Here is a 16,403-nt window from a genome sequence, read left to right on the forward strand (position 1 = left end):
ACCAGCCAAGACTCCTTGCCCAGCATGGGAAGAAGCTGCTGTAATGTGAGCATTTTGAATTTTGGTACGAGTAAGAATGTGTTTAGGATGTATAGGTCCAAAATAGGTCTCCAATCTTTCCCCTTCCTTGGTACCAGGAATAGTCTGGAATAAAAACCTTGACCTTGTTCTTGAGTAGGTACCTCTTGAATAGCTTTCATGTCCATGAGATCTGAAATTTGTCTTTGTGCCTCTGCCCTTTGATTGTGTGGCAGGTTTGGCATGCCTCTCATTTTTGGAAGGATGTGAAAATGGAATCTGTAGCCTCTGTTTATAATGTCCAGGATCCATTTGTCTTTTGTGACAATATGCCAATTTTTCGAAAATAATGCCAGTTTTCCGCCTAAGGGTGCTGCCATTTGAGCCTTGCTTGGCATGCAAAGGGGAAAGTCATTGGGTTTGCTTTCTGAATGGCTGCGAACTATCCTCACCACCTCTTTGTGTAGGAGCGTGCCACTGTCTGCCTCTAAATGATCCTTGAGATTACCCTCTGCCCCTCGGGCGCCTGTATCTACCTCCTTGGGGTCTGTCCGAGGCTGGAAAGGACCAATTTTTGGAAAGCCAATTTCTACTGAAACATGGAGGTTGTACCTGTAGAAAATCTTTCACTGTTTGCATTGATTTAGCCTTTTCCTCCATTATCTTTAATACCTCCTCAGCTTTAACACCAAATAATACATCCTTTTGTAGAGGGGCATCTAGTAATTTTGCTTTGACATGATCTGGTAAGGTTTGCTCCTTGAACCAGGCATGTCTACGTATGACTGATCCTGTAACAGCAGCTCTACATGAAGCCTCTAGGGCATCAAAACCACGTTGCAAGGTATGTTTACCCACTTGTTCTGCACTATGTATCAAATCCTGCAACTCCTTCAAGTCTGGTTGTTCAGGTTGTGACATTTTGCTTCTCAACTGTGATAACAGAAACTGTTGGTATTTTAACATATGGAACTGGCAGTTTAATGCCCTCATAGTTAAGGTGGCAGAGGTGTATACCTTTTTTCCCCACCTTTCTAAAGATCTGGAATCTCTCTCGGAAGGTAATGGATTTTTAGCAGTGGAGGCCTTAATCCCTTTGGGGCCCTGTGATATAGTTTCTGGGTCAGCCGCATGGCTTTTGTATAAAAATTGGTGTGAGTCAGGAACCCGGTAGTACCTGTCAGGCTTGACTGGGGCTGGAGGTAAAGAGTCTGGGTTAAGGCAGGCCTCCGAATACACATCATCTAGTATGTCTAAGACAGGAGGTATAGCCAGAGGCCTGTGCTGAGGTAGCAAGAGAAAATCCCTAAGCCTTTTCTTGGAGTCTGAGTACTCTTGGCCTTCCCAGTGGAAGTGTTCCCTCAAGGTATGCAAGGTTTCCCCAAATGAGTAATCCTCTGGGGGGGAGACAGAGGGAATGGACTCCTCTGCATCAGAATCTTCAAAAGGGGAGTAAGAATGTTCCTGTTCATCAGAGTGCTCTGAAATAATGGAGGCCTGGTCTGAGGAGGGGGATTCTTCCTCCACTCTGGGCCTTTTGTCCGGGGGGGGGGGGGTTGAGAACCCCTGATAAGAGTAATTAAATCCTCAGCCATTTTAAACATCTGTTTTTTAGGCATGGGACCTGGAGAAGGGCCCTGTGTAGCTGGTCTCTTAGAATGCATGGCTGCTTTAGACTTAGTGAAAGCCTTGATGGAAAAAGAAGATGAAGGTCTGAAGACACTTTGAGAGGAGGCTGACCTGTCTACATTTTGAGTTTCACCACCAAGAGTGGCTTCGGTATCTGTAGTCGGGGTGTGGGCCGAGGAGCCTGCGACCTCGGGCACAGTAGACACTGCCAATGAAGTGTCGTCGGTAGGCAGGGGCTGCGTAGGCGCCTCGCTGAGAACCAGACCACCAGTACTCGGCTTTGGCGTGGTGTCGGTAGACGCCGCGGACCTAGTGTGTCGGTCCTTATCTTTGCGTTTTTTAGACAAAACTGGAGTCGGAGTATCCGACGACATAATGTAGTTAAATTTTTTGCCAAAATAGTGCTGGGCAAACTCCGCCCTACGCTTAATGGTGCGTTTGTTGAAAGTAGCACAAAAACGACAGACCGAGACGTCGTGGTCTGGGCCTAAACAAGGAATGCAGAGGGAATGAAAATCCTTATGCGGTATTTGCTTCCCACATGAAATACAATTATTAACTTTGTCTGACATCGGTCTGAGGCAAGAAAAGTTTCCCCAACGGGGTACTTAGCTTTCAAGAAGACTTTGGTTGCAAAATTTTCGTAATTTCAGGAGCTGGCCGACCTGCACTTGCGAACTGCTTCTGCTTCGGGCACCGCGCGGCAAGAAAGACTGAAGAAGATGGCGTCAGCTGGTTCTTTTATACCCCTGCTGCACTGACGTCAGGGAAGAAGTGACGACAACCGACGCCGGACCTAGACTTTGGAATTCAGCCGACCGAGGACCCGCCTGACGGCAGAAGAACCCATCTGTTATGACTGCAGCTGTATGCACGATGAACATCACGGAAGAGTCCACAACAGGGTGCTTACCTGCCTTAGGCTTGGTAGCAGAGGCAATGCAATCAACGTCTAAACCACATTCATAAATATTTGTACTGGCTGCAAAGGGGTTATGAGAATTTGGCACTTGTGTGTAGGACATATGTCTAATATATAGCACCTGAAAGGCTCAAAGTTTTGGCATGCTTGCCAGATGCACGCATATCCTTGGCATGATATCCCTTTTGTATGGAATACTGCAACAGTGATAAGAAAGGATATCAGCACTGACAGCTGGAGCATCAGCTATAAGAACCTCTAATATAAAATGTTGGAACAATAATGAACTGTGTGGCAGGACCTCCAGGATTTTTGAGAAACAAGCCAGCCTCCTTCCTTACTGCTATGTTCTGGTGATGGTGCACATCTGGCAAGGACAATGATGGGGCAGAGTTCAAATTTCAGAAGATGGCAAGGGGCTGTCATTTTCTGGCAAAGCAAACTAAGGCAGTGCAAAGAAAAACACCTTTACCCAGACCACTTCCATTTATAAGTAGTTGGAATGGGAGCCAAGACTGCTGCTAGCCATTCTTGGACTGCCCAAATTTCCCTGAAATTACACAAGACCTCATCCCTTGGACCAAGTGTCCTTGCTTGGAAACAAGGGACTGTCTTTTTGATTCTTTGCATTCTCTGCCTGCTCATCCTCCATATTACATAAAAAGTATGCTGAAAGCTTAAACCCACTGCTGTACGGTTTAAAACCTTTTCTCCTTCAAGGGCTACAGTAAGTTATCAGCTTCTGGTCCAAACACTAGGGGCCTCGAAAGGGCAAACCCAAAAGGACACATTTGGGCATTCTCTGCAAAAGGAGTAAATTACAGCCAGGAAAAATGACTAACAGTGCACATTTTTGCCAACCATATAGACCTACCCACATATACCTGCCCACAACAGCTTAAGTCAGTCTAGTCAGTCTACCCACAGCTGATGCTAAGAAAGCTTAAGTTCTAAACCTCTCCTAGATCTCCCCACTTATAGGTTCATAGGTTGGTACTAGGCTATCGGCCCTTGGACCTATACAAGGCTAGCCATAACAATTCCCTGGCTATTACTTCCCTGGTCCCCTGTCTAGCAGGGCGACTGACGTGATCCCTGGGGTGAATTTCCTTTCTCCCATCCAACTGTCAAGGTTCTTTTTGAAGAGGGCCAAAGAGGTGCTCAGCTTGACATGTATGGGGAGTCTCTGGGTCAGGAACCTATCCCTCCAGCATGTTTTGCTCATTGTGATGACCAGGTTTAGATCCCTGGAGCGTGTGGTTCTGAGGGATTGGGATTTCTCATTATAAACAAAGAAAAGCACACTTCTGGATCACAAAGTATCCAAATAGAAGCTCCAATGAAAAACACGAAAAAAGAAGCAGCCAAACTGGATTGAATTTTTCTTTACTGAATTCTGGTACCTCGGCCTTCGCCTTCACATGGAATAACATCACTATGCTTTAACCAGTATAAATACACACCTCAACTAATCACACCAATTAAACAATTAATCAATTACATAAAATGTAATACATTTCCAACTAAATTTAAAGAAATAGAAAATTAATTAATACAAAAACAATAAATACAATGCATAATATTTCTACAATACTTCATAACAATAATTATACATCTAAATTCATACCATTGGGAAATAGGGTTCCATAATTGATAATAAATTTAGATTCCATATTTAATAATTTAGTTTTGGGATTTCTTTAAGTGTAGCATGCCTAACAGCTCTGGGTTTGACATGGCCTTGTATGTTAAGCAGAGATTGCCTCTGAGCAGGCGATATGCGACAGAGTATAGCTGGAGTTTAAGGCAGTCAGCATAGGGCATCTGCTTTAGGCCTGTGATTCTTTTAGTGAGGTATTTATGCGGCCTTTCCAGCTATTGCAGATGTCTTGTGAGGTACATACTAAATGGGGCATTGTACTCTATAATGGGTCTAATGAGAGATGAGTACAGTGGGACAATGACCTCCTTTTTTCTGGATGAAAAGCCCTTAATGATGAGGTGTGCCACATAAAAGGATTTCCTGACTTTTGTGACGATGTGGTTATCAAAGGTGAGACCACTGTCCACTTGTGTCCCTAAGTCCCTTATCACACTTCCACTGTTTAGTGCACTGCCATCTATGAGGTAATTCATGGGACCATGTTTTTCCCAAAGGGGATACCTACACATTTCTTGGCACTGAGCCTGAGCCCATGGCTCTGGCACCAAGCATCTGTTTCTGTAAGGCCCTTTTGTAGAATATCCATACCATTTGGGGATTCAATAATGGCTCCCAGTTTGCAGTCATCTGCGAACTTTGTTAGCCAGAGTCCCTTAGTGCAGGCCAGTACTTCAGAGGAGTAGATGCCAAACAAGAGCGGTCCCAGGACTGAACCCTGAGGTACTCCACTTGTCTGCTACTTTTACAGTGTGGGTTCTGTCAGTAAGCCAATTGGCAACCCATCGAGTGACGTAGGGATTAATGCCCAGCTTAGTAAGTTTATCTAGGATTCCAGAGTGGGGGATGGTGTTGAAGGCCTTGGCGATGTCCAGATAGGCTGTGTGGAGCCTTAAGCTTTTGCTTCACAGATTGCCATGATACATCCACCAGTTTACAATGCAAATACAACATCTGTACTTAGTAGTCTAACAACCTCTTGGACAAGGGGAAAAATGCACACCACACGCTTCACCAAAAACAATTACATCTGGTTGAATGGGTGTCTGCCTATACTCAATAATTCTAAGGAGCCTCAGTATTTGGTCTGCTGTCCTTTATACTAGAACCATATCAGGGTGTTCCTGTACTGAGCCAATAATTGTTGAAATTTACCTGAAACCAGAGAATCCTGGGGCCATTTAGTAAGCAATGCACTACAGGAGCTAGTATCAGGGTTATTACCTGGGAAAGTTTTATGTGCATATCAGTTCTGATGCCTGCAATCACATATCTTCAACATAAGACACTATCTCTTCCTTCATAAAGTACACGTCTAGCAGCACTTATCTAGAAGACTCAATTTTTTTCTTTACTTATTAACAAACATTCCACACTATCATGCCATACAGATTAGAAACAGAAGAGGCAAATGTTAAAACGTCAGTATACAACAATAAAGATTTTAAATGGCAACAGCTATGATATCATTGTCTAATTTTCTGCTCTTTTTATACACACACGACAGATTTTACAAAGAAAAGTTAAGTACCTGGTAAATACTGGCGAGTTTGTTGATCCCGGCTGTGGCTGCTAATACAGTGTGTCGCCACCTTTCGACTCTTCTGATAACTGGCAGTGTAAGGAGCATGTCGACAGTTGAACGTTTCATGTGGTCTGGCTCTAGCATCAACTTTAGTACCTCCAACAGTGCTGGGGGCAAATCTTAAACAATAAAACAATGATATGAACTCTGCAAAACTTGAAAGGCAATAAAACATTTAAGGGAGGGGGTGGTTCAAGAAAGACAATTATTAGTTCTGTACTTACCAGAACTAGACATCTGTGCTGTTCTCTCATTCTGCTTCACTGATGGGTTACGGATCCAATCCTCAGATCCAGCTCGGCAGCCTTCAGCTTCCAGGCTCAACGTCCTCCATAACCCACAATCCTCTGCCCCTACCTAGCTCTACCCCCTCAGACAGAGCTTCCTGCCTTTAACAGAAAGTAGATATAACCAAGGCCTCAACCTGGAACATAGGTTCCAACAGAGGTTTCTTCAGATCCTCTAATAAGTTATGTTCTTACCATAACACTCCATCTTCATTTATCCTTGACCTTTGGGACAGAGGCCCCAGCTACCCCACTGGCTAGGACTGCAATAGTCTGGTCACACCTACTCTCTACTCTTTTATATGCATCGCCTGTACTGTCAAACCTCAACAAATCCGAATTAGGTAAGCTGTCCCATAGCTACAACCATATTGCCAGATTTGTCACTGGCTCCACCTACATAACCCACCACTGCCAGAACCTTAAACAACTAGAGTTGCTAGAACCGCCCAGCGTAATTCATTTCAATCACCTCTTAATAGTTGAATTCTGTACCACCCTGAGGATAACCCCCTCACTTATAAATATTATTAAGCCATATCGCAACCTGAGATCCCTACGGTCAGCCAACAAACTACTGGTCCAAACCCACAAAGCTAATAGCTCTGCTGGTGAATCCCTGTTTGACAACTTTGTTGGCAAAACCTGGAATTCGTTGCCAAACTATATAACCCTACAATCCTCCAAAAGTCTCTTCATAAAAAACCTTAAACAGCATCTCAAAGTGAACTTGCTTTGCCCATGCACCAACCCTGATTAAGTTATAAACTGAAAGCATAATCTGTAAATATCATAACATGCAACTACGTCACCAAGCTCTATATCCAGTCTGACGTCTCTTGCTTTTAGTTGCGTCTGTCCATGAGAACTGTGAGTCCTTACTAGGGAACACTACTAAACCAATGTACATAATCACTTTGTTTGTTTTATATTTTCTAATGTTATCTAACTTCTTGTGTAATCTATGCAAGTTTGTCTATTTGGAGCTTTTCTCCCTGGGCCTCCACTGAAAATGGACATGTATCCAGTCGGACTATCCCGGTAAACAAATGTAAAACAAAATAAATAAATAAAATACTTCAGATCTTGAATGGCCTTAAAGAATATTCCTGAGAACCGTAGAGCCAAAGGACAAACTTCCCCTGGAGACCAGATCCAATTTGTAATGCATGATAAAGGTATGCAAAGTAGCCCAGGTTGCTGCTGTGCATATTTCATCCGTGGAAACCTTGGAATGGAAAACATGTGCCCTCACAGGTGCTGGTAACGGGAGATTTTTTTATTGTAGATGAAAGTAATAGCCTCAACAACCTTAACAAGGCGACTTTTGAGACATTTTCTCAGAGATGGACCAGACAGAGACAAATAACTGGTCCAATTTTCTAAATTCTTTAGTTCTGCTGAGATAAAAACCTACTTGCCTGTGACCATCTAGTAGATGTAAGCAATATTCACCTTTGTTAGAAAAATTTGGAAAGAAAACAGGTAAATCAATGGATTGATTGATATAAGCTTCTGAGACCACCTTTGGAAGAAATGATGGGTTGGTTCTTAACAAACCCTATCCTTATGAAAAGTTAAACATGGAGGTTTTAAAGATAGCACTTGAATTTCGGAAATTTTTCTGGTGGAGGTAATGGCTATCAGAAAAATGATCTTCAATGAAGGAAACTATGTGAGAGGTAGCTGCCATTTCAAAGGGGAAAGGACCAAAGACTGCAAAAAGTACAGTTGTGTACACTTACCATAAATGTAGATGTTCGACTGTATTCACTGTTGCAGTCATTACATTTGGCTAATCTGCTGGCAGGTTGGCCTGAATATCAAAGTCTTGGGTCCTGCGTCGGTTGCTGTCTCCTCTTCCATGACAAAGACCCCGGGCACAGTAAAGACTCTGGGCACAGTAAATAAGCCAAAGGGCAGTGCAGAGAATTGGTAATGCATAAAACCAGCCTTGAAGCGGAGGTATCTTCTGCACGATTCCCTTATTGGGATATGCAGGTATGCCTCTTTAAGCCTAGGGTCACTAGCCAAGCGTTCTTACCCAGCATGGGCAGAAGCTATTGCAAAGTCAGCATTCTGAATTTTGGGATGTCCAAGAATGTGTTCAAAATCGATAAATCCAGTATTGGGCGCCAGGCATAGTCTTTTCTGGGTACCAAGAAAAGTCTTGAGTAAAACCCTTGCCCTTTTTCTTGTTCTGGTACTGGCTGAATAGCCCCCATATCCACGAGGCACGTAACTTGTTTCTGTGCCTCTGCCCATTGATTTTGTGGCAAATCTGGTCAACCGTTTGTAATTGGCAAGGTATGGAAATGAAATCTGTATCCCTGGGATACTATGTTTAATACTCACTTGTCCTGGGTTATTAACTGCCAATTTTGAGCATGAAGTGCTACTTTTCCCCCTAAGGGGGCTGCCAAAAGATAAGTGCTTGGTGATGGCAGAGGGAAGTCATTGAGACTGTTTACTGTAGGGTTGTGCTTTGTTTCCTCCAGATTTGGAGGTAGAGGTACCCCATTGCTTTGACCTGTAAGAACCCTGTGATTGGTATCTAGAGCCTTTTGAGTGCCTGGATTTGCCCCGTGAGGCTCTGTCGGACACAAAAAAGGACCAATTTTTTGTAGGCCAGTGTCTACTGGATCTTGGTGGCTGCACTTGTAAGAAGTCTTTTACAGTTTGCATAGACTTAGCTTTGTCTTCCACTTTCTTTAAAACCTCGTCTTCCACTTTCTTTAAAACCTCGTCTTCCCTATTACCAGAGTATCATGCTGTAAAGGTGCATCCAATAATTTAGCTTTAACATGATCAGGCAGATTTTGCTCCTTGAGCCAGGCATGCCTTCTAATCACAGATCCAGTAACTGCGGCCCTGCAGGAGGCCTCCAAAGAATCGAAACCACATTGCAAAGTATGTTTTCCAACCTGTTCTGCTGCATGCAATAATTCCTGTAATTCTTTATTTTCCACACATTCAGAAATCAACATAATTTTCAATAATCCCATGACATGCTGTTGATATTTAAGAATATGAAACTGGCAGTTTAAAGCCCTAATTGCTAAGGTTGCAAACGTATAAACCCTTCTTTCCCCATCTATCCAGCGCGCTGGAATCTCTATCAGAAGGGGTAGGATTCTTAGCTGTTGAGGCCTTTACACCTTTGGGACCCTGTGAGATAGTTTCAGGGTCAGCAGTAGAATTTTTGAATAAAACTTTGTGTGAGTCAGGAACCCTGTAGCATCTGTCTGGCTTGCTAGGAGCCAGAGGTAGGGAATCTGGAGCCATGCTCGATTCTGAAAACACATCAACAATTTCCAGTACAGGAGATACCTATACTGGAAAAGGCCTATACTGAGGGAGAAGAAGGAAATCCCTAAGCCTCTTTTTTGATTCTGAGAAATCCTGACTCTCCCAGTGAAAATGTTCCCTCAAAGTATGCAAGGTTTCTCCAAAAGAATAATCTTCAGGAGGAGATGCAGATGGGATGGATTCCTCTGCATCAGAATCCTCATAGGGTGGTATAGAAAATTCCTGATCAGAAGAAATAGAAGCCTGATCTGAAGATTCATAATCAATGTCTTGCCTGGGCCTCTTATGGGGGGAGGGGGGGTGTTGGGAACCCCTGATCAAGGTAATTAAGTCTTCAGCCATTTTGATTATCTGTTTTTTGGGCATAGAGGCCCAAGCACGTGGCTCATGAGTCGCTTTCTTAGCCTTAGAAGTTGCTTTTGTCTTTGAAGCTGACATAGGTTTTATATAGAACTAATGATGCCTGAAAAAGTACAGTTTTGTACCTACCATAAATGTAGATGTCCGATAGGCATGCATCTGCAGTCCTTACAAATGGGTTGTCCTGTCGTCAGGCAGCCCTTCGGTCGGCCGGATTCCAAAGTCTGGGTCTGGCCTCGGCTGGTGTCGCACTTCACCCGACGTCATAGCTGCAGTTCTTCGGGTATAAAGGCATCAGCCGACGCCATTTTCCTCAGTGTTCCTTGCCCCAGATGCCAGGTGCCCTCTAGGAATGCTAAATTTGGATAATGCAAATGGTTCCAAATAGTGGAGAGCAAACAAAAAATAAGCATGTATGTACATATATACAAACAAATACACCATAATAGATTCCCCCAGCTAGCTACAAGATGGGCAAGTACCCTAGGAGTACCACAGAGGGGAAGGAGGGTGGATAATCCTGACTGCAGATGCATGCCTATCGGACATCTACATTTATGGTAGGTACAAAACTGTACTGTGTCCTTCAAGGATGCATCTGCAGTCCTTACAAATGGGTAAAATACCATAGCCAAACTGGGGGAGGAGGAGAAATAAGATTATGGTGTAGTTAAGATCCCTTGCAAAACAGCAGTGGCAAAACCTGCTCGGGATCTGGAGTATAAAGGTAAATTATAATGCTTGGCAAATGTATACACGGAGCTCCAAGTAGCAGCCTCTAAAATGTCTTTGGTAGCCACTCCTCGTAGAAAAGTTGTGGTAGTGGCTGTTGCCCTTGTAGAGTGAGGTCTGATGTTTTCTGGAGTTTTCTTCCCATGGTAAGAGCAACAAAATCTAATGCAATTTCCTATCCACTTAGAGATTGTCTGTTTTGAAATTGCTTTTCCTTCCATCCCTGTTGCATATGCTACCAGTAGCTGGTCAGTTTTTCTATTGCCCTTGGTCCTGTCCAGGTAGTAGCGTAGTTGTCTATGTACATCCAAGGTATGCAACAGTCTTTCTCCCCTGTTCTGTGGGTTGGGGAAGAATGTAGGTAGATGGATAGCTTGATTTAAAGATACCCTGGAGACCACCTTTGGCATAAAAGTAGGATTTGTTCTCATGGACACTCTATCTTGATGGAAGATCAGGAAGGGCTATACTGCCATTAATGCCTGAAGCTCAGATACCCTTCTTGCTGAAGTGATTGCGAGCAGAAAAGCAGTTTTCCATGATAAGTATTGTAAGTCTGCCGTTGCTGCTGGTTCGAAAGGAGGGAGTGTCAACTTTTCTAGTACAAAGTTTAAGTCCCATGCTGGCAATGGTGGTTTCCTAGGTGGTTTTACATTTTTAATTCCTCTCAGAAACTGCCTGAGCAGAGGATGTGAGAAGACAGGAGGATCCAAGTTGTATTCTGCTGAAATAGCTGATGCATGAATCTTAATGGAAGAATAGGACAGGCCGTTGTGGAAGAGCTCTGCCAAGTATTCCAGGATGTTGGCTATGTTTACCAGTGACACATTTTCTCCCTTTGCAGTACTCCAAATGTGATATCTTTTCCATTTTGCTGAATAATTTTTCTTGTTGAGGGTCTGCGAGCCTCCAAGATAATGTCTTTAACCCTTTGAGATAAATCTGGGTTATTTGGTCTTATGCAATGTTCCAGGCAGACAGCTGCAGTGTTTTCAGGTTTGGATGCAGGGTGTTGTAGTTGTTCTGTGTTAACAGTAAGGGAACTAAAGGTAGAGTCCATATTTGTTCCCGAGACATGCTCCTCAGTAGTGGGTACCAATGTTGCCTTGGCCAGTCTGGAGCTATCAGGATGATCCTTGGTCGGTCCTCTTTGATTTTCAATAGCACCTTGTGCATCAAAGGAAGTGGAGGGAATGCATATGCTGTCAGGTTTTTCCAACTGAAAGATAGGGAGTCCACCTTCCAAGCAAGTGGGTGGTACGTCCTTGTGCAGAATTTCTTCAGTTGGTGATTGTGTGGGGATGCAAATAAGTCTATTTCTGGTAGTCCCCACTTTCTTGTAATGGTTTTGAAGATGTCCGGATGCAGCATCCATTCGTGGGCATCCGTGGTAGTTCTGCTTAGTATGTCTGCTAGAATGTTTTCTTTTCCTGGCACAAAAATTGCTTGTAACTGAATGTTGAAGCTCAGGTCCACATTCCAGAGGTCCATTGCCATCCGGCATAGAGGGTACGAATGTGTGCCTCCCTGTTTGTTGATGTACCACATAACTGTGGTGTTGTCTGTCCTTATCAACAGTTGGCCTTGTTGGAGAAATGGTCTGAATGTCTGAATTGCCAGTTTTACTGCCAGCATTTCCTTTTGATTTATGTGTAGGTGCAGCTGATCTTGAGTCCATAAGCCTTGTATGCATTTGTCCAGCATGTGCGTCCCCCAACCGAGGTCTGAGGCGTCCGTTGTGATGGTCTGGCTTGGTTGAGTGTTGTGGAAGGGCAGTCCTTTGTTTGATTGACAGGCCTGAGCCCACCATTGGAATTCTTGTTTCAGACATGGGATTATAGGAATTTGGGTTTCTAGGCTGTGCTTGTGCTGAGACCATAAATTCCTTAGGTACCACTGTAACTTTCTCATATGCAGTCTGGCATGTGGAACCAATATTATGCAGGATGCCATGAAACCCAAGGCTTGCAGGACTTTTCTTGCTGTTAGCTGGTTCTGCTTTGTTAATGCCAAGAAGTAGAGAGGGAGTTGTTCCTGTTTTTCTACTGTTAGGAATGCCATTTGTTTTGATGTGTCCAGCTCTGCACCCAAAAAGGTTATCCTTTGGGATGGCATCAGCCTTGACTTTTTTATATTGACTGTGTATCCCAGGGCTTGCAGTAGATAAATGACCCTTTTCAAGTCTTCTGTTAGCTTGTTTTTGTTGTCCGCTTGTATCAGGCAGTCGTCCAGGTAAGGGTAGATTTGGATTCCCTGGAGCCTGCAATGAGCAATTACTGATGCCAGGCATTTCGTGAACACTCTGGGCGCAGTAGATAAGCCAAAGGGCAATGCTGAGAATTGATAATGCTCTGATCCTGCAAGAAATCTGAGGTATCTTCTGCAATTTGGTCGTATGGGGACGTGCAGGTATGCCTCCTTGAGATCTAGAGTTACCAGCCAAGACTCCTTGCCCAACATGGGAAGAAGCTGCTGTAGAGTCAGCATTTTGAATTTTGGAACAATGAGGAATGTGTTTAAAGCGGACAGGTCGAGAATAGGTCTCCATTTGTTTTCTTTTCTTGGTACCAGGAAGAGTCTGGAGTAAAATCCCTGTCCTTGCTCCATAAATGGTACCTTTTCTACAGCTCTCATCCTTAGTGAGTTATTTGTTTTAGAGCTTCTGCCTTTTGATTTGGAGGTAGGTTTGGCATTCCTCTCTTCCTTGGTAGAGTATGGAAGTGAAACCTGTAACCTTGGTCTATTGTCTGCAAAATCCACTTGTCTCCTGTGATGAAATGCCAGTTTACTGAAAATAAGGCTAGCTTCCCGCCTAAGGGTGCTTCTAGTTGTTCCCTGGTAGGCGGTGCCAGAGCCAAGTCACTGTGATTGTCCTGTAGTAGTGGTGGTGGTGGCTGTATCTGTGGCTGTACCTCGCTGGTTGTTACCCTGCCACTGGCGTCCCCTGTAGGCACCTCTGGATTGACTTCTGCCTCTTGAGCGCCTATTCCTGCCTCTCTGAGCTCTGGAGGTGTCTGGAAAGGACCAATTCTTGGAGGGCCAATTCCTGCTAAACCTTGGAGGTTGGACCTGTAAGAAATCTTTCACTGTCTGGACAGATTTTGCCTTCTCTTCCATCTTCTTCAGCACCTGTTGTGCAGGAGAGCCAAACAAATTGATCTTGTCCATGGGAGCATCTAGTAGCTTTGATTTGACATGGTCTGGTAAGGCCTGCTCTTTTAACCATGCATGTCTTCTGATAACTGTGCCAGTCATGGCTGATCTAAAGGAAGCCTCCAGTGCATCATAGCCGCATTTTAAGGAATGGTTACTGACTTGCTGAATGTTATGTACCATTTCCTGAACAGATTTTTTTGTCTAATGGTTCATCCGAGGACAGCTTTTTGGTTAACTGGTCTAACATAAATTCTTGATACTGGATCATGTGGAATTGACAGTTCAAGGCCCTAGCTGAAAGAGTAGCAGAAGTGTAAACTTTTTTACCCCATCTCTCTAAGGACCTGGATTCCCTTTCAGAGGGGAGGGTTTTTTGGCAGAGGTAGCTGCTACAGCCTTAGGTCCCTCGGAGATAGTCTCGGGATCTGCAAAAGGAGCCTTATACAAATGATAATGCGTGTCCGGGACCCTGTAGTAACTATCGGGCTTAGCAGGGGCCGGAGGTAGTGAATCAGGAGCAGTACAAGCATCATTAAATGCATCATCCACAACAGAGAGAACTGGAGGGATGGCTAAAGGCCTATGTTGTGGTAAATGCAGAAAAGTTCTAAGCCTTTTTCTAGAGTCTGAAAAATCCTGGCCCTGCCACTGAAATTGTTCCCTCATAGCATGCAAGGTTTCCCCAAAGGAAAATTCCTCAGGCGGAGAGGCAGAAGGAATGGACTCTTCAGCATCAGAGTCTTCATAAGGGGAGAAAGGGCCCTCTGGAGGGTTTGTATTATCTGAATCATCAGAGGAGTCATCTGTAGAAACTGGCTCAGGGGGCTCTGCTCTAGGCCTCTTCTCTGGAGGTGGGTGAGAGGCCCTGTCTGGGAGAGGTTGGGATCCCCGGATCAAAGAAATGAGATCATCTGCTAGACTAAGCATTTCTGAACTAGAGCTAGGCCTGTGAGAGGGGGTCTTAGCAGGCACAGATTTAGTAGATTTAGCTGCTTCAGCCCTGGCAAAGGCCTTAATAGACATGGTTGCAGGTGGCCTAGCAGCTCCACGTGCAGGGGTTGAAATATCCAAGGGGTTAGTGTCAGATAATTCCTGGGAAACTGCAAGAGCAGGTGGGATTTCAGAAGCCGATTCCACCAGGTTGGAAGAGGCCTCGGTAGGAGGTAAGTTTTCGGCTGAAGGAAGAACCGCTTGCTCGGTTTCAGCCGAAACCGAAACACTCGCGGTTGGCTTAACCACGGTTTCGGCCGAAACCGCGGACCGCTAGTGTCGGTCCTTTTCCTTGCGCTTTTTAGATATTTGCGTAGTCGGAGGATCCGACGGCATAATGTAAGCAAAATCGGAGCCGAAAAACTCCTCAGCAAATTCCGACCGACGTCTAAGCGTCCGTCGGTTAAAAGAAGCACAGGCTAGACAAGCTGCTACGTCGTGGTCTGGGCCTAAACAAGGTAAGCAGTAAGAGTGGAAATCTTTATGAGGTATTTGTTTCCCACAAGTTAAACAGTTATTCACTTTTTCTGACATCGGCTGAGGCAAGAAAGAGTCCCCAACGGGGTACTTAGCTTTTTAGAAGTCTTCGGTAGTAGTAGAAGTATTCGGTAGTAGTAATCTCTGGTTCTGACCAACCGGCACTTGCGAACAGCTTCTGCTTCGGGCGCCACGCGGCAAGAAAGACTGAGGAAAATGGCATCGGCTGATGCCTTTATACCCGAAGAACTGCAGCTATGACGTCGGGTGAAGTGCGACACCAGCCGAGGCCAGACCCAGACTTTGGAATCCGGCCGACCGAAGGGCTGCCTGATGACAGGACAACCCATTTGTAAGGACTGCAGATGCATCCTTGAAGGACATCACCCTCAGAAGCTGGTGCCTGCTCTGCGGCTCCGGAGCCATCCAAGGGAGAGACATCCACGGTACAATACTCTGAGAATCTCGCGGCATGCCGGATTCCACATGGGTCTTGGTAGAGGCCTGCGACTCGAACGTAGCGGGTAACAGGGGCTGCGAATGCGCCTCAGAGAACCGGTGACTGGCTTAGGAGAAGCTTCGTCGTCGGTTTTGGACTGACAGTCTGTCCCTGTCCTTTTCTTTGTGTTTTTTGTGAACTCCGGTAGTCAGATTGCTATCAGACGACATTTCAGGGTAGTGAAATCTGTTTCCAAAATATTCTGAAGCAAAGATATACCGGCGCTTAATAGTGCGTTGGTTAAATCTAGCACAAAAACGACGGCAAGGCATGTTATGATCTGGGCCTAGACAAGGAATACAGTACAAATGGAAATCCTTATGAGGTATTTGCTTCCCACAAGTAATGCAGTTATTAACTTTTACTGACATCGGTATGGAGCAAGAAAAAGTTTCCCCAATGGGGTACTTAGCTGTAATTGAAGACTTCGGTTCTGAAACTCGAATGCAGAGATTTCAGGAGTCGGCCAACCGGCACTTGCGAACTGCATCTGCTTCGGGCACCGAGTGGCAAGAAAGACTAAAGAAAATGGTGTCGGCTGCATTTTTATACCCCTGATGACCTGACGTCATGGAAGAGGAGACAGCAACTGATGCAGGACCCAAGACTGACATTCAGGCTGACTGAGGGCAACCTGTCAGCAGATTACCCAAATGTAATGACTGCAACAGTGAAACACGAAGAACACCCATAGTTAGATCCCAAGAAGTAGATCATGTTTTAAAGAGGTTTCAACTGCAAGGTTCCTTTCATGAACACTTTACACAATCTATGAGAAC

At 44.6% G+C, this 16,403-nt stretch overlaps 1 protein-coding gene across 3 annotated transcripts in view; it reads right to left on the reverse strand.

Annotated features, from left to right (window-relative positions):
• Positions 1 to 16,403, reverse strand: part of PKMYT1 (protein kinase, membrane associated tyrosine/threonine 1) — a 901,925-nt gene that overhangs the window by 554,676 nt on the left and 330,846 nt on the right. For all 3 annotated transcript variants that reach the window (XM_044086665.1, XM_044086666.1, XM_044086664.1), the window contains exon 5: positions 5,761 to 5,933. In XM_044086665.1, coding sequence (XP_043942600.1) covers positions 5,761 to 5,933 — 173 coding nt within the window. The remainder of the gene's footprint in view (positions 1 to 5,760; positions 5,934 to 16,403) is intronic.

The sequence above is a fragment of the Protopterus annectens genome, chromosome 10.part0 (genome assembly GCF_019279795.1).
Source record: "Protopterus annectens isolate FY-2018-M chromosome 10.part0, PAN1.0, whole genome shotgun sequence".
NCBI classification, from domain to species: Eukaryota; Metazoa; Chordata; order Ceratodontiformes; family Protopteridae; genus Protopterus; species Protopterus annectens.